We start from the raw sequence: 23,399 nt of genomic DNA, 5'->3' as shown, positions 1-23,399 counted from the left end.
GCTGTATGACCGCCGGGTCTCCGCGGACAGACTATCTCACAGGCACAGACACCGCTAAACATGTAGTGGCGGATGCAGATGCCGCGGACAAGTGCACCTGCATCCTGACTTCCTAGTTTAAGCATCTCAAGATGGCCATAACATAAGAACAAAAAAGGTATGAAAGATCACCAAATCATCTAAACCAAGTGTGCAATTTTTGTAGGTAAATCCAGACTATCATGACCCTGAAAACAATTCAACGAGCACCTGGTGCACGCCCAGCTAAATTGCAAATGAACAACCAACTTACTCTTTGCATATATGGCAGAAAGTCTTCTGGCCGGTGCAGAGGCCCTTGATGTGCCAGCCCAAATGGATGTTGTCGGTGACGAAGGTGTCGTCGCGGAAGTCCCCAGGCGGAAGGCCACCGCTAGCCCAGGCCAACAGCAACACCACACCACTGCACATCCGAGGCAGCACAGACAACAACCAGGGGAGGCCGAAGCAATATGGTTGATCTGGGGCTCAAGGTTGAAGGAGAGGGCTTCGTGGTGAAGTAAGAGTACCATAGGGCAAGGTCTACGGAGAGGAGATCAGGGGCGTCGAGGGTGCAGCAGGATGCGCTGGTGCGGGGAGCAACGCCTTTAGCCCAAGCCGATGCAGGGAGCAACGCCAGCAGGCCGATCGAATATCGGGGCGTGCCTAGGAGGCGTGTTGGTAGGAATGGTGGAGGCGTATATGGCAAGGTGGCGCAGGCGAGTGGCGGATGTTGGAGCCCCGTCGGCGAGCCCGAGCCGCGAAGCTAGGGTTAGCCATAGCGAAGAGATTGGGGGCGGAGTAGCACGACGCTGGTGGGAATTCGTGCAGGAGGAGGGCGCGGTGCGGCGCCAGCGTATGAAGGCCTGGTCAATTGGCCACACACAGCCACTCTGTGATACGACCACACGGCGCATCCGCCAAAATCTCACCGTGCCGCGCCTCGAGCCGATCCACCACGGCGGCCGGTGATGGCGACGGCGGCAGCGTTAGCAAGTAGCAGTGGCGGAGAAAAGAGATGAGCTTCCCCGGGACGGGCGCGCCACCACCGCCTCCCGATTCCTCCGCCTCCTCCGCGCCACAGCCCACCGGATAACGCGCCCCGCAACCCTCCAAAATCCCCACTCAACTCCCCCCCACACACCATTCCCTCACCCATAAACCCCCGCTACCCAGATCCTCGCTTCGTCTCCGTCGCCGAGCTCCGCCGCCATGCACCCCGACGCCAGCTCCCCGTCGCACCGCATCGCCCGCGTCGCCGCGCACCTCAACCCCTCACGCCCCCAGGTGCGCCTGCCGCCTGCTCCCTCCCTCAATCAATCCTGACCGCGTGAGATGTGACCGATCCTGTGCCTGCAGATGGAGGAGGGAGCAGCGTCCGGTCTGCGGCCCGTGCCGTGCCGCGCCAAGGGCGGCGCGCCGGGGTTCAAGGTGGCGGTGGTGGGCGCGGCGGGCGGGATCGGCCAGTCGCTGTCCCTGCTCATGAAGATGAACCCGCTCGTCTCCGTGCTCCACCTCTACGACGTCGTCAACACGCCCGGGGTCACCGCCGACGTCAGCCACATGGACACCAGCGCCGTGGTAAGTAAGACTAACCTACCTGCTGCCTACTGTCATCGATCGTGATGCACCAGCGACGACAGATATTATGAGCTACTGATGTCAGGAACTCAGGAATCAGGATACCGTAGTGAGCAGGAATTTGATTTGGTTGGTGGCTTGCCTTGTTAGCTTTCTAATTCTAGGTGGTGTGTTCTGATGTTGTTACAGCCACTTGCGATGACATCTGATTCTGATGGGGGATTCTTATTCTTAACCGTTTCACACGCTCCCTACCTAAACTGTGACCGATTGCGGGCATGATTGCAGGTTCAGTAGCCTGGAACTGTTAAATAATGGCCTTTCCTAATCATCTGATGTTCATGGTGCACCAGAAATTTGAGATGTCTGGAGTTCCTGAAATATCTGAAGCCTTGATAACAGCTCGTCTTATGTTAAAAAGGAACCTCTTACTTTTGAGAGAACACCTTTTTTTACATACTATACTTCACTTGAAGTTCCAAAAATGTCTTTGAAACCTTGACATCGTCTTGCCTTTTTATTCAGTTCTTATATGGAAAATGAGAAATTATTTTCTTATTGACTGTTGAGACTCTGAAAGATACAACAGGAAGCGTTTTAAGGAAATATAAATTTGCTGCAAGTTGAAGGGAAAAAAGATAACGTAAAGTTATTATCTCTCAAGTTTTTATGTGAAGGTGCAGCGAATATTTGCAGCCAGTAATCTCAGATGGCTCGAATAAATAGATTAGTGATTTGTCCTGGCTCCGCCTCCCGATTTTGCTGCAACAATTAACTGTGAAAAACATTCCTTTCAGGTGCGTGGCTTCATTGGGCAGCAACAGCTTGAGGCAGCGCTTACAGGAATGGATCTTGTCATCATCCCTGCTGGCCTCCCAAGAAAACCAGGAATGACAAGGGATGATTTGTTCAACAAAAATGCTGGGATTGTCCGATCAATCTGTGAGGGCGTTGCCAAGAGCTGTCCTAATGCAATTGTGAATTTGATCAGCAACCCTGTGAACTCAACCGTCCCCATTGCGGCGGAAGTTTTCAAGAGGGCTGGAACTTACTGTCCCAAACGTCTCCTTGGAGTGACAACTCTTGATGTAGCGAGGGCTAACACCTTTGTGGTATGTACCCTAAGGAAATTTTATCTTCAGTGTGTTCCTGAAACAGCTTTTACATACTTGCATACTATAGGATTGTGTAACTTCTCATCTTTGATGACTCTTGGTGATTCACTTTTCGTCTTTGCTGCTTTTTGCAGGCTGAAGTGCTTGGAGTTGATCCTAGAGAAGTCAGTGTTCCGGTTGTTGGCGGGCATGCGGGGATCACTATATTGCCCCTCCTGTCCCAGGTATCATATGCTGATGCCGTCACACTGAAAATTTTAATATTGACCATTAGGAAAAATTCTCTAGCTTCAGTGAGTAGAAATTGCTAACTTGTAACCAATCGCTCCGCAGGTCAGCCCCCCGTGCTCATTCACTCCAGATGAAATCAGCTATTTGACTAACCGCATACAGAATGGCGGTACCGAAGTTGTTGAGGTATGATACTGTTTACAGTTAGTAGACTAAAGCTAACATTCAATGCTGTTTTTTTCCTTTCCTTATCGGCGAAGCTTCATTTGATATATTTTCATATTCTGGCTATGCATTTGTGACTGATATATGTCAGATACTAGACAAATCGAAAGCGCATCTAATTCACAAATCCTTCGGTAATGATGTTGTTTTGTCCTTAAATATTTTGGTGCGAACCCATTCTTCAATGGTACCTTGCACTTGTTTTAAAGGAAAGGCACTCCGCAGGGCATTTAATCGAAAGCCCAAAACAGTGGATAAGTACACAAGCAGGGTTCTCCAGCTCAGATTGCAGCCCAAATGAAAGATTTTTTTTTGTTGAGAAAATTCAAAAAGCCTTTGCTTTTCAGTTCATCATTGAAAAAGGCAGGACAAAACAAAAGGCCTAAGAAATTTGGCCAACCAATCGTACTGCTAAATAGTACCATGCATGTATACATTTAAAAGCAACATCTTGGTCAAGTTCCACTCCTACAGATGGATTGTTTCAAACCTAACACTTGTCGAAGTAGGCATGCACAAAGTCCAGAATCGCATCTCAATATGTTTGCTGAACTACAGATTCTTAAAGACTGGCAGTGACCAGCCATGGTTGTCTTTCTGAACTAGCGTTGCTTAAAGACCGGCAGTGACCAGCCGTGGTTGTGCTTTGGGTATTAGCTGTATTTCCATCCCTTTGATGTGGCGATTTTTTTTTTTTGGAACTGGGGCAGTGAATTAATCAGGAAATAATAATGTTCATTCAAGTTTTCAATAGGTTCTGAAAGTTTCTAAGTTAGTAAGCCAGGTTGCCAGGAATTCTCAGGGAAAAAAGTTAAGACAGATGACATCAGACTGTGTGTGGATAAATATGAAATGAAAGACATGCCCTTTAAGCACAATGAAAATTTCTGTAGCACATAATCAACTAATCATGTATTATCAGTAGAATTAGTTTCATATCCTTGTAGTCCTCTATACGTGAGACTCTGACAGTTCCGGATTTTTTTTTCTTTCTTTTCCCATTTGAGCTCATATCTTCTTTTCACTCGTGACTCAGGCAAAGGCTGGAGCAGGCTCTGCAACTTTGTCAATGGTAGGTTATGCTGCCTACTTTGCATGATTCGCACCTCAATCAAATACTCAACACTAACATTGAAAGAAACACCTCAGGCTTTTGCTGCTGCAAAATTCGCGGACGCATGCTTGCGTGGAATGCGTGGTGATGCTGGCATTGTGGAATGTTCATATGTTGCATCTGAGGTATCATTAGCTACACAAATACTCAATAGTTCTTCACAGCATTCAAACGCAGAATCTTATGGTCAGTTTCCTTTTGTCTTGCATTATAGGTGACAGAGCTGCCGTTCTTCGCAACAAAAGTGAGGTTAGGCCGCGGCGGAGCGGAGGAGATCCTCCCCCTTGGGCCACTGAATGACTTCGAGAGGTACCTTTGCTCTACTCAATTAGTCGCTTCCACACGCAGTTTCCTGCGAATCTTTAGAAATGGCTCTCTTTCCCCAAGTAATTGCTTTGCCTAACGTCTGCTTGCTTGCAGAGCTGGCCTGGAGAAGGCGAAGAAGGAGCTGAGCGAGAGCATCCAGAAGGGTGTGGCGTTCATGAACAAGTGAGAGATCATATGAATGGATGGATACCCCGACCTATACATAGATGACGCAAAGACTAAAGAAAGAGTGTGATATAGTGCTCCTATATACGTGTAAAATCTCTCCTGCCTGTAAGACAATAGTCAAAAGGTTAAACACCCTTTAGCTGCACGAAGCCTTTTTTCCCCCCATCATGGAATAAACCATCTACGGAGTACTAGACAAGAACATCCTGTCATCAATGGCTGGACTGTATGTGGAGCTGTTACAGAATTACATATGCTGTATCTGCATATGCGCGTCTGGCTTCGACGTCGCTGCATATATGTGCCACTGGACGAAAGAACACGTGGTCGGGCTGGTGGGCCGTCGCCCGACATGCACATTGGGTAATGATCAGGCGATATAGGCTTGCACCCAATTTGGCCCAACTCCGAGCAGGAAAACTGGAAAACTCCCCCCCCCCCTTTTTTTGAAAGGGAAAGCCTCTATGGCGTTTTATTTCATTGACAGAAGAGTTAGTTACATCACGCAAAATAAAAGGGTGGATGAACCCAGGTGGATCACCATCCCATAAAAAAAAACTCTCCTTTGTTTCATAAGCAAATCTAGCTAGTTCATGCACCACTCGATTAGCCTCACTCGGACAGTGTTGAAAGATATATTCTGAATATTGCTCACCCAACTCCGAGGAAAACTGGAAAACTCCCTTTGTATGCTCTGAACTCTAAAATGCTACCCAGTGTGCGTGTCTGTGTATGTAACGTTGTGGCACGGTCATCTCAAAAAAAAAAAAAAAACGTTGTGGCACGGTGATACTAGCACTCTACAAGGCTACAACACCACATGAGTCAGCAGTCTGCTCCGGTCTTCCAACACTTTGATCTGCTGAGTGCCGATCCTCCGCCATACTCGCACATTCACACCCATATATGCAGTTACTGTAATTCGCACCCACACCTCATTAAATCCGTTTCGCGCACGGCATGGGGGCATGGAGCCATAGGGATGGAGCTCAAACCCCAAACATTCACCCCTTCCCTGATCATTTCGGCATTTCTTATAAGCTCAAACAATTTAGAATGGTTACAATGTCAGATCATAATAGTTGAAGATGGTCCAGACTGACCAAGGAAAGAAGAGCCCGGCACCCATGTACAGTACTACTACATGATTGCATATTTGCATCCAAAAAGAAGAGAAGGTGAGTTGGCTTCTTTTCTGTTGCGAAGACATCTTTAGGTTGAAAAATGCTGCAGATTCTTTTCAGTCTCACCATTTGTAGCATTCCTTGCATCTGCTTTCCTCGAGGTGCTATTGGTAGTGCTGCATCCAGTAAATTATTGGGGCTGGTGGTTCGTCAGCGTCAGCGCGTGCGCTTTGCATCATAGCTTCCACCTGAACGTGTCCAATCTTTGCTGCTGGGAGTTCAGTAACAGAAACTATTGTAGTATACATCTTCCAGATCGGGCGAACCATGACATGGATTGGGTGTGTGCCAAGCGAGGGGTGTGGCTTTGCCAAATGCGCGAGGTATCGTGGCGGCTTGAAAGAGTGTGGAGGCCATAGGGTTTTCAGGAGGCCAGCTTGGTTAGCCGTGCATCAAGCCCAGGCCCGCAGGAGTGCGGCCTGTGCGGCCGCACATAGCCCCAAATTTTTGGGGTCCAAAATTTCTAAGTTGTCCTTCTATAAAGATTTTGATGCGCAGCGCGTGGTGGCCTCCATTCATCCATTGACAGATGGGGGATAAACAAGTTCCAGAGCTAGCATATCTTTTTGGTGGTGCTAGGATTTTGCGGATGTGTTTGTGATGTGTTGCCACCCTGGTGTGCATGGTGGTTGTTGTGGTCCGGCCTATTGCTTTGCCTGACCCTGTCGATGCCGATGACGATGACGTCCACACACGGCGTTTCCTCTTGACGGCATAATCAAGGATCCCAAGTACACTTGTGGTTTTAATCCTCCGTGTGGAAATCCATATCTGGTCTTTGGAGCCGAATTCGACACGGGTGACACTATTAAGGTTGATACCTTCTTGGATCCGCTGTTCTTCGAGTTTCGCCTCGCGGATGGAGTGCGAGCCTGTGACACTCGTCTTCGATCTATCCGACATCCTATGTGCACCGGTGATGTACTAGCATGGTTTCTTTGGGTGGCATGGGTAACGGACGGTGGAGGATCCCGTGTTGCGACATCTTGGATGTATTGAGGCACTCAATGGTTTTAGGCTGACGATTGTGGGCTCATGTTGCGATAGACATGGAATGTGTCATTTTAGGGTGGTCCTTTATTTAGGGCGGCAACGGTGGTTGGTGGATTTGAGGTGAGACATGCAGTCCGCAACCTTGTCGACTCTCCGAAGTAGTAGCAACCCAGTTATGTCCTCCTTTGCGGAATTTGATTCACTCTATCCCGTTGGGGGATTTAGCGGGTTATGGTTCCCTTGTGCTTGTGTGGTTGGCATCTAAGCCGTGTTTTATTTGGCGGTGCCTGTTGTAACTTGCGCCTAACATCCTTTAGTTGTAGCACTGGTTTGAGTGGTGGGTGTTTCAACCTTTTCTTAGCCTTGTAAGTTGTAACTATGTTTGTTCTGTTAATACATCGAAAGGAAGCTTTTGTTTTTTCACGAAAAAAACTATGTACACTCCGCACTCGGTAACAAAAAGATGTATTCATCAATCGATTCAAAGATTGAGGCCTTTTTTTTAATATAGTCAGCAGGCCAGGGGTTGATGCAGAGTCGCTGACCTTTTACCAACCTCTGATCTAAGCACTTGAAACACCGCCATACTGTACAACCTCCGCTCTCGTCCACGAAACATGGGTCCAGAGTGCACATTCCCGCCACCTTTCCACAAGTATGACCAAGACTGGTTCACTGATTTCGGGGCCCCTAGGGCATCACGACACCAAGAGCCCTTTGGTTTGTGTTGCAGAGTTTCTCCAGGGTATGGGGCATGGCCCCCCTACTACATTAAAGATATCTCTAATATTTATACTAAATTTTCAAATAATCCTCAAAGTTGCCGAGTTCTGTCACCGGCTCACACAAAAGACTAAAAAAGGGACTTGAATACACGATCCAGCGGCAATTTTAAAATTTCCACCGCGTCCGTCGATGATTAGATCGATCGGATGGCTATGGTGCCGTCGCTCCGTTTCGACTTGACTTGAGTCCGTGTCAGCCAGAAAGTCTTGTACGAGTCGGTTTGGGTGGTCTTTGCCTCTTTGGTCGGCTGCCCGTGCATATATATGCACAGGACGTGTAGCTAGAACTTGAACATATTATTGAGAAAACGAAGAAAAGAACGGCACTTGGCAACGAGTGTTCCGATCGACCTGAGGGTATCACGAATCAGGCGCCGATCGAGGGAGGAGAAGCGATATCGATCGTCGGCGACGAGCTAGGCGAGGCGAGGCGGAGAAGATCGATGTCGTACCTGCTGCCGCACCTGCGCTCCGGATGGGCGGTGGACCGGGCCATCGTCGCCGAGGAGGAGCGCCTCGTCGTGATCCGCTTCGGCCACGACTGGGACGAGGCCTGCATGGTGATGGACGAGGTGCTGGCCGGGGTGGCCGAGACGATAAAGAACTTCGCGGTGATCTACGTCGTCGACACCGCCGAGGTTCCCGACTTCAACGCCCTGTACGAGCTGTACGACCCGTCGACGGTCATGTTCTTCTTCCGCAACAAGCGCCTCATGGTCGATCTCGGGACGGGGAACAACAACAAGATCAACTGGGCGATGAGAGACAAGCGGGACTTTGTTGACATCGTGGAGACTGCCTACCGAGGAGCTCGTAAGGGTCGTGGTCTGGTGACTGCTCCCAAGGATTACTCCACCAGATATCGTTACTGAATTAAGGTGTTTCTGTCTGGATGTTCATGTGTAAGGTCTGGTCTGCTATAGGTTACTGCCAGTACTCAGACATGTAGTTCTCCAAGTACTCAGACATGTAGTTCTCCAAGTACTCAGACATGTAGTTCTCCAACAATGAAATGAAGGAGTGCATATGTACGTACGCATGGTTCTGTAAATACTCCTCCATTCTGAATTAGTCAACATTCTAGAAAAAATGAGACAAATTAGTATTATATTTATTAATACTACTTAGATATGTGAACAACCAAACCAAACTACATTGAAAATAACAACCTCCAATAAAAAAAAGCAAAACCAAATCGTGTTGTTGTTGACTAAAACTAGAATGTAGAACATTTTAGAACAATGTAGACTATTTTAGAACGGAGGGAGTATGTCAAACTTTTAAGCACAATTTAATGTAGACTTGAGGAAATGTGTGTTTGTCCGAGACTGAACTTCGCCTTATTCTGTGATAGTGTAGTAGATGTTGGTCCTTGAAATAATATTCTAACAGACTGACTTAATGTTAATTGGTTTGGACTACCTAGAGTCCTTAGAGCATCCCCACTCATCTCCCCGACTAGGCTCCTGAGCGACGTTTTTCCAATCCGGACGGCGTTATTTGGCCCAGTCGCGCCCCCGGTTCCTCGATTTCGTTCGGATTTGGGCCTAAATTCATCCGACGAGCCCACGCCATCCCCGCCCCCGGGGAGCGCTCGGGGACTCCGGACGAAACGAAAGCGCGCGAAACATCGAGGAAACTTCCCGCGCGTCTGGTGGCCCCAACTTGTCGGCGAGAGACACCGATCGTCGTCCTAATCGCATCGTCTTCCGCGCGCTGTAAAAGCCTGCCACCGGTCAGTATTCGCCGGCCGCGTAGCTTCCACGCAGCGAGTTAATGCCGTCGCCTCGGTTTCACGCGCGCCTACCTCTATTTATTGCCGAACTACCGCGTCTGCCCCGCATTCACCTCGCTCGCCTTCCCCCAAATCTTTCCCGAACTCGAACGAACCAGCAATGGCGAACGACGGTGCGGCCAACAACGGCTTCGGCCGCCGCTCTCTCCACCAATGGGAGGGACGGCTCCTCCACGCGGCGGGCTACCCGGCGCCACCGGACTTCCGCGCGCCGGGAGGATGGAGGCTGAGCGCAGGCGGCGTGCCGATCCCGCCGCCGCCAACGGGTGGGCCCTTACTCGAAGCAGCGATCGACGAGGTGCTCGTCACTCTCAGTGACGAGCAGCGCGCGGATCCACGTTTCTTCCCCGACAACTACGAAGCGTGGACCGCGTTCTTCCGGCGAAGGTATGAACGCGAACTCGCGGCGTACGACGGCCCTCCTCCTCCTCCGGCAAGGAACAATGCCGCCGGCCGTCGCCGATGGTGGAGCGCGACTGGCCGCACCCTCGAGAATGTGCTCGCGCACATCGAGGCCGGGAACTCCCCCGTCCTGTGGATGCCACCGCCGCAGGTGGCGGCTACCGTGTCGTGCCGGCACGGTAGTTCCTGGATGCCGAGGAGGACGGTGCCATCCTCCTCCTCGTCTGGCTCGCGGTCGGCGTCTAGGTCCGGCGGGTCGACGCCGGCCACCGTCAAGCAGGAGTGGGCATCTCCTTCGACCGTGAAGAAGGAACCGGCGTCGCCACCACCGACCAGAGGGCGCAGCAGCGGCACCCTCGTCATCCGCGACCAGCCTTCCTCTTCGCAGCGCGGGCGGAAAAGGAAGTCGGCGAATAAGGAGGCTGCCGCGGCCGCCATCAACAACGCCGCAAACCAGCTCGCCGAGGAGGAGGCGAAGCGCGCGGAGGACGCCACGGTGGCGGAGGCGATCGCCAGGTCGCTGAAGGACCTGGTGCCCGCCGACAACAGCCTCCCCATCGACGCCGCACCGGAGGTGGTCCGGGCGCGGCCCGGGAGCGCTAGGAGGCGGAGCAGCAGCGGCGGCTGCTGGATCTAGCCGCCGCGCGTCAACTCGCCGCCCGCGCCGCCGCACCATCCGCCAGTAGGAACGCCGCGCCCAGGAGGTGATCAAGCTCGAGGAGAGCAGCGACGACGACATCTACCGTCCGTCGCCGCCACGCGCCGACGACGCTGGCCACGGCACGAGCCGCTGGTACGAGGCGCCGCCGCCCCAGGACGACGCCGGCTCGAGCGACGACGACGACGGCGACTACACGGCCTTCTACCGCCATTTCGGCATGTAGGAGGCCGCTTTTTAGTTTAAGTTTTTAGTTTGCCAATCGCCGAATTCAAATATATGTACGAATTCGGCCTATTTATGTACGAACTCGCCTCTATATGTTAAATATTATTAAATTTCGCTTATGTTTGAACGAACTCGCCAATTTTATCTGAATACGCCGTAGTATGTTACATCCATCCTGGGCTCGCGGCTGGGAAAATGGCCCTCCTTAGGCCAAATTTTCCTCCAATCCGGACGACAATATCGCCGGATTTGGGCGTGTGGAGCTCAAACGGCTGGAGATGCTCAGACACTTCGTGGTAAAAAAAAAAACTGTGCAGCTTGTGACAACAATGATTATAGTTAGGCGTGTGCTTGTGTGATTGAGCTTGCAAACCCACAAATTTTCTCTTGAAAAAAAATGAAAAGAGAGAGTGCCTATAGCCTTGGATTGGATGAATAATCCAATGAACACTTGTGGTGCTCGCCGCTGTGCCGAGCCGACGACGTTGGACAGTGCTGGACCTTCTTTGCGCGCGTGCCGAATCATCAGCTGGACGCGCGCAGGCAGCTGCAGAGAGCTGATATCGCCGGCAGGGACAGCGTCGTCAGATGGACGACCGGAACACCACGGGCCCTTGCTGCAGGACGCCACGAACACGAACGGGAACAATGGCCGGCGAGCGTGCCGTCCTTCCCTGCGCGCGGTTTCCTCTGTAGTCTGTACTGCGCTACAATGCACCACTGTAGCTACGCTCCGAGGTAGAGCACCCGTGCCGTGTAGTGTAGTGTAGGCCCTCGTTTTTTTTTTTTTTGACTACGTACGCCCGAAGGCATACGTTACTTGTATATATACGGTAAGGAAATACAAGCGAAAGCAGTACAAATACAAGTAAAAAGGAGAGGATACAGGCCAACCAGGTGGCACCACCTAGCTACAGAGAAGAAACCAGAGACCTCCAGGCCTCCATCTTCACCGCATCCGCCGTCGCCGCCCCGCATACGCCCGCCCACCGTCGCCGGAGAGAGAACAGCACACGGAGAAACAGCAACCCAGGAACTAAATAGGCCTCTAGCCCCGAGGCTTTGAAGAACCGCAATCGCCACCAGCTCCAGGAAGCTGGATCTTGACATGGAAAGCTCATCGGCGGGAGACTCGCTCCCAACCACCATCGGCTCCGGAACCGTGGCAACCGCCACGCCGCCGCAACCGATCCACCTTCTTCCCCGAACCAGCCGAGCTGCGAGATCCTCCCAACCTCCGCACACCTACCTCGAAGCTCCGCGCCGTCGTTGGAGGAGACGACGCCGCGACGACCGAAGAGCTCGAGGACGGCATCTCCACCACGCACGGCCCGCATCGTCGCCATGCCGGCCCGCGCGCGGAGAACTTCCACGGATCCGCCGCCACCGCAACGAACGGCGACGGGAGAGGGCCGGATCCGAGAAGACCAAAACACCGGACTGCATGCCGACGCCGCCCCCCCGCAAACGCCGCCGCCGGTAACGAACCCTACCCTATTTACAGCCGAACGCACGGACCCGGGGTTCCCCCACCCTTCCTCCGCCGCCGCAGCGGACTGAGAAGGGGAGGGGAACCCACGGCGGCGCCGGAGAAAACGGGGAGGAACGCGCGGTCGCCCTCTCAGTCGCCTCTCTCCTCTGTAGCACCAAAGGAAGAGGATAAGAACTGACCCAAGTTCTTCGGCCCTCGTTTTGGCTAAAGTGGACGTCGCCTTCACAGAAAAGCTGCCCTGCAGCACCACCACTTACAGCCGATGAGTCAGTCCCCTACTACACAAGCTACCACGCGACGGCCTCCTTGGCTCCGTTCGTCGTCTCTGCTGCTCGCTGGACCATGCACCCCAAACGCAGCTTGCACGCTGCCACGCTGACTTCCGGTTCACTGCCGATTCACCAACTCCAGTGGTGTGCACAAAACGCACTTAGCACCAGCCGAATCATTTTGCTTTGGACCGGCCTTTGTTAGTTCAGAATCTAACCCGTGTATGATTTGTCTGCAAGAAACGGTTCGATCATTGACACATGGACTCCAATGTGTGTCGATGGTCCGGGAGACGCTAGACGTACAGATGGTGTCTACGTTGTACATTCTACTGATCGATGGTCCCGGATCATGCATGAGACGATGCATAGCACGGAAGAAAGGTTTTCGATCTAGGCTTGACAACGCCGGTGACGGCCTCGCTCATTTTATTTTACTCGTATTTTCTCCTACCATGCTCTAGAACAATGCCATTTGTCCCCTTTGTTCGAGGAGTCCGGAATCCATCGACCACCTTCTTGTTCATTGTAGATTCACCCAAAGACTTTGGGGCCTCCTCAAAGGGTGGCTTGGGTTATATTTTCTTGACCTCCACGCATGGCATGCGATGTCTCTTCAAGATTGGTGGAGCCTCTTGACCGGCACGTCTACGCCTAACCGGAGAGCGCTCGCTTCCGTTGTTCTCCTCACCTCTTGGGAAGTTTGGAACGAGCGGAATGCTCGGATTTTTCGCCACAAGCATGCACCACCATCGGTGGTTTTTGGGAACATCAAAAATGAGTTAAAACTTTGGGTTGCCGCGGGGGCCAAGCGTGTGAGTCTTTTGATGCCGCGAGAGTAGACGTGTTGTAAAGTATCCGTTTTGCTACTTTGTAAATCTTCTCCTTAATTAATAGATTGAGGCAAAGCTTTTGCCTCCGTTTCAAAAAAAAAAAAGTCTTTAACCAAATGTATATAGGTTAACTCACACTACACCGACACATAAATATATATATTTACATTCATGAATCACTAATGCAAGTGTCAAAATATAATGTTGTGAGACATGCAATTAATTAATTCACCTTTTTAATGTTTATCTTAAGTTTGGGATCCGACTTTACTAATGAACATATATATAAGGTGCAGTGACTAAAAGATAAAAGCATTTTATTATTTTCAATGATAGGTTTTATATCTTACAATTTAACTAATAACAACAAACACCATATATATTAATAATCAACAATATTTTACATATTATTATTACACTGACTAATCAATACATAATTATTGTTGCTAATTAAAAAACTATAAAAGTTTAGTATAAAAGTTAGCTGTCCTGATATGGTCATTACTTTTTGGGGGTACCAAGAAGCATGAAAACGCGCCTAACTACCAAAATGTCATATTGCTTAATTTTGGGATGTCAGATAGTAGTTGTCGGGTTCATCATGTTCGCCCTACAGTTGCCGCCCGATCAGTGAGCAACGGCTAGGATAGCTTGAACCTGATTCCGCATTCAAATCCGTGTTCTATGCATTGTAGTTCATGGATGCTCTATGTAATCGCACTTTGGCTTGGCCCGTCTCAGTATATAAGGGTCGGGAGGGGTGGTAGGGTGGAACAAGCCTAATAAAAATATCTTATTTCTATGTATCGTTTCCCTGTTCGCCGCAGCCGACGACGCCCTGAGCCTCGCTAGCTCGCCTCCTCCCTCTTCTCCGACGTCGATCCCGTCTGCTCCCACCTCGGGGCTTGACAAAGTGGTATCAGAGCGGTGCTCCCCGGACCGCTACGCCGCACTGGCGGAGTTCCCACCCTCCCTGTACCCTCTGTCGATCCAGCAAAGCGAAACCACCACTCGTCTGTCATCCTCAAGACATCGCCTTTCACCACACCGGCATCGCCAAAGATATCGAGGAGATCCAGATCTATGTCGCGTGCAAGTCGGGACGGCGCAATCCTCCACTTCGCCTCGTCCACCGACACGGAATTACCGCGCTACGAGCTTGACACGCGTTCCGTCGGATGTTGATTGCACCAACATCAGGTCGAGATGTCTGCGACCCTCGGCGCTCTGCAGGACAGGATGGTGTCCATGGCGCAGATGCAATCACAAATGGCAAACATGATGCAGTGGATGTAAGAGGGAGCCTCGACCGCTTCATGTTGGAGGAAGGTATGAACACGGACCCGAACACCTCAGCCTACGCCACCAATGGCCGTTCTTTCGACACACCTCCAAACCGCACAAACACCAGCCTTTCCCCAATTCCCGAGAGTACAACACCGACACCCACCCCCACACCACCAATCCACCACCTTTCCCACCCAACCTAGGCCAGTTTGCGCCAGAAAACCTACCAGTACCACCCAGCACGCAGAGTGCTCGACAAAAAGACGCCTTGGTTCCATACATGGCTCCGAGGGTAACCAATGGTGCATCTTCTTCCTACAGCCATGTAACCCAGCTCCCCAATCCTGCAACACAACCGCAGTACTACCAACAACATTCCCCACGACGAGAGCATGATCCAATACCACAGCCAAGACAACAAGAGCGACCTTCTCCAAGATCCTATCAACCACAACACCACAGTGCTTCCTTTGAACTTGTCCACGCAAATACACAACACCAGCCACATCAACCACCCACACCCACATACAACACCCACCCAGATAACCCAAACACAATATAGACAAGTGCACAAACCTACAACAACAACAACAACACAACCTACCTAGCCGAACCACAACTTCGCACACCACATGTAGAATTACCTAGCTTTCACATTGATAATGTTAGAGCATGTATCCTGGAAGTGGAGGACATATTCAAGCTGGTAGGAATTACTGGTGAAAGCAGAGTAAAATGGGGAATAGCGCACATTCGAGGCCAAGCAAAAATATGGCTGAGCAGCTCTGGAATGGACCTACAACAGATCGGCTGGGCAGAGCTGTGTCAAGCATTGATCGACAAGTTTCCTAATAACATCACCACAGATCCAATGCAACAACTGAAACAGAGAACAACAGTTGACTGTTACATGACTGAGTATGAAGCCTAGATGCAAGTCATGAAGAGAGGCAGTCAGTATTTACCTGATGATTTCTTTATGGGCAGATTCCTTAGTGGATTAAGTGACAACATCAAACACTTGGTACAATGCCAAAACCCTACCTCATTACTTCGAGCATATTGGTTTGCTAGACAGTATGAAAAGAACCATAACACCAACATAGTGGCCATGAGGAGAGCACTGCCAGCTCAACCAGTACCTCCAGCTCAACCAAGAAATGCACTCCCCAGAAACAACCCACAGCGCTTGGGGCCACCAAGAGACGATCCAGTAAGGAATGCACGAGTTCCTCGCCAATGTTGGCACTACCCTGAAATGTATGTACCCGGGCACTGCTGTCCAAATATGATTCGAGCTGTCAACGCCTTAATACTGCAAGGCCATCAGGAAGAGGAAGCAAATATACACCAGATATTGTTGGATGAAGCACTGGCTATAGAACAAATGCAGGAACAAGAGCAAAATGCACTTCCAATACCTGAACCAGCAGCATAACTACCTCCAACTATACACCAAATGCAGATACCAGCAGCTGCATAGAATGGATCCGCAAGTGACTCTACCATATCACTTCTCATGCACTTGTCAGGAGTTCCAGCTATAGCCCTTGCTGACACAGGGAGTACTGATACATTCTTAGACAATCAATTTGCTATGGATCACAATATATCAATGACTCCGTCTGCTACCAGGAAAGTTAAAGTGGCAGGAGGTGGAGAACTACTCTCACAAGCTATTGCATTTAACCACAAGTTTTTCATCCAAGGCAAGCTCTTCTATGCAGATTTCAGAATCCTTGAATTAAATGGCTCAGATATCATACTGGGAGTGAACTGGTTCAAGGAACACAACCCTGTAACCTTTGACTTCATAGGAAGAACTCTGACTATAGAGGTTGATGGCTATCCTCAGACATTCACTGATCACTTAGTTCCTGTGGATGACTTTATGATCTCTGCTCTAGAGTGTAAGCACTTACTAAATGATCAAGCTACTAGATATGTCCTTTATAGCTTGGAGGATGTCAAGAAGACACTGACAGAACTGGAACAGACTGCACATCCAAAAGAATTCCAAGAAATATTACAAGCTTTTGGTGATGTATTTGCTGAACCAGAAGGTCTGCCACCTCACAGAAGTGCAGACCATGAAATTCCACTTATTCCTGGGTCAAAGCCACCAAACATCAGACCTTACCGCATGTCACACACACAGAAGAATACAATTGAAACAATAATCGCCTAAATGCTGAAAAGTGGTGAAATACAGTCCAGCAGCAGCCCATTCTCCTCACCCATCATCCTAGTCAAGAAGAAAGATTTCAGAGGGCAGAATGATTTGACAGTCAAGAACAAATGCCCTATGCCAGTCATTGAGGACTTACTGGATGAGTTACATGGAGCAACAATATTCTCCAAGTTGGACATGAGATCTGGATACCATCAGATTCGGATGAAAAAGGAAGACATCCACAAGACTGCTTTCTCCACTCACCTGGGCCATGGCCATTATGAGTACCTAGTCATGCCATTTGGCCTGAGCAATGCCCCAGCAACATTCCGGCAACTGATGAACCAAATCTTTGCTAAATATCTGAGAAAGTTTGTACTAGTCTTCTTTGACGACATTTTAGTATACAACCCAAATTTGGAACAACACAAGCAACACCTGGAAATAGTCCTCAACATGCTGAGAACCAACCAACTCAAGGCCAAACTACATAAATGCACTTTTGGTCAAGCAATAGTGGGATATCTAGGCCACATAATATCTGGCCAAGGAGTAGCAACAGACCTGCCAAAATCAAAGACATAGTATAATGGAAAACACCTGTCTCCTTAAAGAAATTGAGAGGGTTCCTAGGATTAACCGGCTACTACAGAAGATTCATCGAAGGATATGCAACAATCTGCAAACCACTCTACCAAGCATTAAAGAAAGACAATTTCCATTGGGATCAACAACAGGAGGAAGCTTTTGTTATACTGAAATAAATAATGTCCACTCCTCTAGTGCTTAGGCTGCCCAACTTCACAATTCCATTTGTATTGGAGACAGATGCTTGCAAATCAGGCCTAGGAGCTGTGTTAATGCAAGAAGATCGACCTATAGCATTCTACAACCAACGCTTAGGCCCTAGAACATATGCCATGTCAGTCTATGAGAAGGAGGCCTTGGCCACATTGCATGCCCTAAAAAAATGGCGCTACTACTTCTTAGGTAACACAGTCTTAATCAAGACAAATCAGTAGGCAGTGAAGTATGTGAGTAGCCTGAGGCTACTGGAAGGAGTCCAGCACAAACTGATGTGTCATTTTAGGGTGGTCCTTCATTTAGGGCGGCAACGGCGGTTGGTGGATTTGAGGCGAGACATGCAGTCCACAATGTTGTCGACTCTCCGAAGTAGTAGCACCCAGTTATGTCCTCCTTTGCGGAATTTGATTCACTCCATCCCCTTGGGGGATTTAGCGGGTTATGGTTCCCTTGTGCTTGTGTGGTTGGCATTTAAGCCGTGTTTTATATGGCGGTGCCTGTTGTAACTTGCGCCTAACATCCTTTAGTTGTAGCACTGGTTTGAGTGGTCGGTGTTTCAACCTTTTCTTAGCCTTGTAAGTTGTAACTATGTTTGTTCTGTTAATACATCGAAATGAAGCTTTTGTTTTTTCACGAAAAAAACTATGTACACTCTGCACTCGGTTGATGGCGTGTATTTCACACGTTCGTTGGGCAACCCCAAGAGGAAGGTATGATGCGCACAGCAGCAAGTTTTCCCTCAGAAAGAAACCAAGGTTTATCGAACCAGGAGGAGCCAAGAAGCACGTTGAAGGTTGATGGCGGCGGGATGTAGTGCGGCGCAACACCGGAGATTCCGGCGCCAACGTGGAACCCGCACAACACAACCAAAGTACTTTGCCCCAACGAAACAAGTGAGGTTGTCAATCTCACCGGCTTGTCTGTAACAAAGGATTAACCGTATTGTGTGGAAGATGATTGTTTGCGAGAGAAAATAGTAAAAACAAGTATTGCAGACAGATTTGTATTTCGAGTATTAAAGAATGGACCGGGGTCCACGAGCTCACTAGAGGTGTCTCTCCCATAAAATAAAAGCATGTTGGGTGAACAAATTACAGTCGGGCAATTGACAAATAGAGAGGGCATAACAATGCACATACATGACATGATAAGTATAGTGAGATTTAATTGGGCATTACGACAAAGTACATAGACCGCCATCCAACCGCATCTATGCCTAAAAAGTCCACCTTCAGAGTTATCATCCGAACCCCTCCAAGTATTAAGTTGCTAGCAACGAGACAATTGCATTAAGTATGGTGCGTAATGTAATCAACAACTACATCCTCGGACATAGCGCCAATGTTTTATCCCTAGTGGCAACAAGACAACACAACCTTAGAACTTTCTGTCACTCGTCCCGTGTGTCAATGCAGGCATGAACCCACTATCGAGCATAAGTACTCCCTCTTGGAGTTAAGAGTAAAAACTTGGCCGGAGCCTCTACTAATAACGGAGAGCATGCAAGATCATAAACAACACATATGTAATAACTTGATAATTAACATGACATGGTATTCTCTATCCATCGGATCCCGACAAACACAACATAGAGAATTACAGTATAGATGATCTTGATCATGTTAGGCAGCTCACAAGATCCAACAATGAAGCACAATGAGGAGAAGACAACCATCTAGCTACTGCTATGGACCCATAGTCCAGGGTGAACTACTCACTCATCACTCCGGAGGCGACCATGGCGGTGTAGAGTCCTCCGGGAGATGAATCCCCTCTCCGGCAGGGTGCCGGAGGAGATCTCCGGAATCCCCCGAGATGGGATCGGCGGCGGCGGCGTCTCGCAAGGTTTTCCGTATCGTGGTTTTTCGCCTCGGGGGTTTCGCGACGGAGGCTTTAAGTAGGCGGAAGGGCGAGTCGGGGGCCGGACGAGGGGGCCACACCATAGGGCGGCGCGGGCCCCCCGGGCCGCGCCGCCACGTGGTGTCGCCACCTCGTGGCCCCACTTCGAATGTTCTCCGGTCTTCCGGAAGCTCCGTGGAAAAATAGGCCCCCGGGTCTTCGTTTCGTCCAATTCCGAGAATATTTCGTTACTAGGATTTCTGAAACCAAAAACAGCAGAAAACAGGAACCGGCACTTCGGCATCTTGTTAATAGGTTAGTTCCGTAAAATGCACGAATATGACATAAAGTGTGCATAAAACATGTAGGTATCATCAATAATATGGCATAGAACATAAGAAATTATCGATACGTCGGAGACGTATCAAGCATCCCCAAGCTTAGTTCTGCTCGTCCCGAGCAGGTAAAACGATAACAAAGATAATTTCTGAAGTGATATGCCATCATAACCTTGATCATACTATTTGTAAACATATGTAGTGAATGCAGCGATCAAAACAATGGTAATGACATGAGTAAACAAGTGAATCATAAAGCAAAGACTTTTCATGAATAGTACTTCAAGACAAGTATTAATAAGTCTTGCATAAGAGTTAACTCATAAAGCAATAAATCAAAGTAAAGGTATTGAAGCAACACAAAGGAAGATTAAGTTTCAGCGGTTGCTTTCAACTTGTAACATGTATATCTCATGGATAATTGTCAACATAGAGTAATATAACAAGTACAATATGCAAATATGTAGGAATCAATGCACTTGTTCACACAAGTGTTTGCTTCTTGAGGTGGAGAGAAATAGGTGAACTGACTCAACATAAAAGTAAAGAGAATGGTCCTTCAAAGAGGAAAGCATCGATTGCTATATTTGTGCTAGAGCTTTTATTTTGAAAACATGAAACAATTTTGTCAACGGTAGTAATAAAGCATATGAGTTATGTAAATTATATCTTACAAGTTGCAAGTCTCATGCATAGTATACTAATAGTGCCCGCACCTTGTCCTAATTAACTTGGACTACCGGATCTTTGCAATGCACATGTTTTGACCAAGTGTCACAATGGGGTACCTCCATGTCGCCCGTACAAAGGTCTAAGGAGAAAGCTCGCATTTTGGATTTCTCGCTTTTGATTATTCTCAACTTAGACATCCATACCGGGACAACATGGACAACAGATAATGGACTCCTCTTTAATGCATAAGCATGTGGCAACAATTATTATTCTCATATGAGATTGAGGATATATGTCCAAACTGAAACTTCCACCATGGATCATGGCTTTAGTTAGCGGCCCAAAGTTCTTCTCTAACAATATGCATGCTCCAACCATGAAGGTGGTAGATCTCTCTTACTTCAGACAAGACGGACATGCATAGCAACTCACATGATATCCAATAAAGAATAGTTGATGGCGTCCCCAGAAACATTGTTATCGCTCAACAAGCAACTTAATAAGAGATAAAGTGCATAAGTACATATTCAATACCACAATAGTTTTTAAGCTATTTGTCCCATGAGCTATATATTGCAAAGGTGAATGATGGAATTTTAAAGGTAGCACTCAAGCAATTTACTTTGGAATGGCGGATAAATACCATGTAGTAGGTAGGTATGGTGGACACAAATGGCATAGTGGTTGGCTCAAGTATTTTGGATGCATGAGAAGTATTCCCTCTCGATACAAGGTTTAGGCTAGCAAGGTTATTTGAAACAAACACAAGGATGAACGGTACAGACAAAACTCACATAAAAGACATATGGTAAACATTATAAGACTCCATACCGTCTTCCTTGTTGTTCAAAACTCAATACTAGATGTTATCTAGACTCTAGAGAAACCAAATATGCAAACCAAATTAGCAAGCTCTAAGTATTTCTTCATTAATGGGTGCAAAGTATATGATGCAAGAGCTTAAACATGAGCACAACAATTGCCAAGTATCAAATTATCCAAGACATTATAGCAATTTACTACATGTATCATTTTCCAATTCCAACCATATAACAATTTAACGAAGAAGAAACTTCGCCATGAATACTATGAGTAGAGCCTAAGGACATACTTGTCCATATGCTACGGCGGAGCGTGTCTCTCTCCCATAAAGTGAATGCTAGGATCCATTTTATTCAAACAAAACAAAAAACAAAAACAAACCAACGCTCCAAGCAAAGTACATAAGATGTGACGGAATAAAAATATAGTTTCAGGGGAGGAACTCGATAATGTTGTCGATGAAGAAGGGGATGCCTTGGGCATCCCCAAGCTTAGACGCTTGAGTCTTCTTAGAATATGCAGGGGTGAACCACCGGGGCATCCCCAAGCTTAGAGCTTTCACTCTCCTTGATCATATTGCATCATACTCCTCTCTTGATCCTTGAAAACTTCCTCCACACCAAACTCGAAACAACTCGTTAGAGGGTTAGTGCATAATAAAAATTCACATATTCAGAGGTGACACAATCATTCTTAACACTTCTGGACATTGCATAAAGCTACTGGACATTAATGGATCAAAGAAATTCATCCAACATAGCAAAAGAGGCAATGCGAAATAAAAGACAGAATCTGTCAAAACAGAACAGTCCGTAAAGATGGATTTTATTAGGCCACCAGACTTGCTCAAATGAAAATGCTCAAATTGAATGAAAGTTGCGTACATATCTGAGGATCATGCTCGTAAATTGGCGTAATATTCTGAGCTACCTACGGGGAGATAGACCCAGATTCGTGACAGCAAAGAAATCTGGAACTGCGCAGTAATCCAAATCTAGTACTTAATTTTCTATCAAAGACTTTACTTGGCACAACAAAACTCAAAACTAAGATAAGGAGAGGTTGCTACAGTAGTAAACAACTTCCAAGACACAAATATAAAACAAAAATACTGGAGTAAAAACATGGGTTGTCTCCCATAAGCGCTTTTCTTTAACGCCTTTCAGCCTAGGCGCGAAAGTGTATCTCAAGTGTTATCAAAGGGTGGTGCACCTACAGCGGGGTTTGGAGTTTTCTCAACCATGCATAGTATATTGGATACATAAGTTTCAGCGTCTCCCTTTTCATTAGTCTTGGGCTTGCTACTCTCATCGAACAAATTTTCGGGAACAAGCCAAGCATAGTTATGTTCTAGTGCATCATTCATAGCTAGGAGTTTACATGGTATGGGTGCTTTGATCTCCCCACCATCATTAATATTATTAGTGTATCTTATTCTATCCATGTCCATCTTTTCAAGGAGACCAACAAAATTAGTATGAGAACCAAGCATATTAAATTTAGCAAAGACCTTTCTAGCTTCTCTTGCTAGACCACCAAATTCTCTAAGAAGGGTTTCTAAAACAAAATCTTTCTTTTCCCCTCTTCCAAATCAACAAGTGTGAGAAACATGTGTTGGATTATAGGATTTAGATTAACAAATTTAGTTTCCAACAAGCGAACTAAAGCAGCAGCAGCAATTTCATAAGTGGGAGCAAGGTCTACCAAGTGTCTATCTTCAAAATTTTCAACGGTACTAACATGGGTGAAAAATTCTTCTATATTGTTCCTCCCAATTATAGACCCTTGTCCTACCGGTATGTTCTTTGTGGTAAAATTAAAAAGAAACATGATGAAGTAAGTAAGGTAAATGCAAGTAACTAATTTTTTTGTGTTTTTGATATAGCAAACAAGACAGTAAATAAAGTAAAGCTAGCAACTAATTTTTTTGTGTTTTGATATAATGCAGCAAACAAAGTAGTAAATAAAATAAAGCAAGACAAAAACAAAGTAAAGAGATTGAGAAGTGGAGACTCCCTTGCAGCGTGTCTTGATCTCCCCGGCAAC

The 23,399-nt window shown here is 47.8% G+C and overlaps 2 protein-coding genes across 2 annotated transcripts; both read left to right on the top strand.

The window, feature by feature from the left end:
• The first annotated feature begins 1,215 nt into the window (after positions 1 to 1,215).
• On the top strand, positions 1,216 to 5,046 carry LOC124704425 (malate dehydrogenase, glyoxysomal-like). The gene is made up of 9 exons (XM_047236680.1): positions 1,216 to 1,305; positions 1,378 to 1,599; positions 2,397 to 2,711; positions 2,849 to 2,938; positions 3,048 to 3,131; positions 4,207 to 4,242; positions 4,320 to 4,409; positions 4,499 to 4,593; positions 4,705 to 5,046. The coding sequence occupies exons 1-9, from the start codon at positions 1,231 to 1,233 to the stop codon at positions 4,775 to 4,777; spliced, it is 1,080 nt and encodes a 359-aa protein (XP_047092636.1). The 5' UTR covers positions 1,216 to 1,230; the 3' UTR covers positions 4,778 to 5,046.
• A 3,138-nt stretch (positions 5,047 to 8,184) lies between these two features.
• Positions 8,185 to 8,613, top strand: LOC124700703 (thioredoxin-like protein YLS8). The gene has a single exon (XM_047232790.1). The coding sequence runs from the start codon at positions 8,185 to 8,187 to the stop codon at positions 8,611 to 8,613; it is 429 nt and encodes a 142-aa protein (XP_047088746.1).
• Positions 8,614 to 23,399: the final 14,786 nt, after the last annotated feature.

The sequence above is a fragment of the Lolium rigidum genome, chromosome 3, assembly GCF_022539505.1.
Source record: "Lolium rigidum isolate FL_2022 chromosome 3, APGP_CSIRO_Lrig_0.1, whole genome shotgun sequence".
Taxonomy (NCBI): domain Eukaryota; kingdom Viridiplantae; phylum Streptophyta; class Magnoliopsida; order Poales; family Poaceae; genus Lolium; species Lolium rigidum.
Note: the sequence above shows the minus strand (reverse complement) of the source record. Positions and strands in the feature narration are given on the sequence as shown.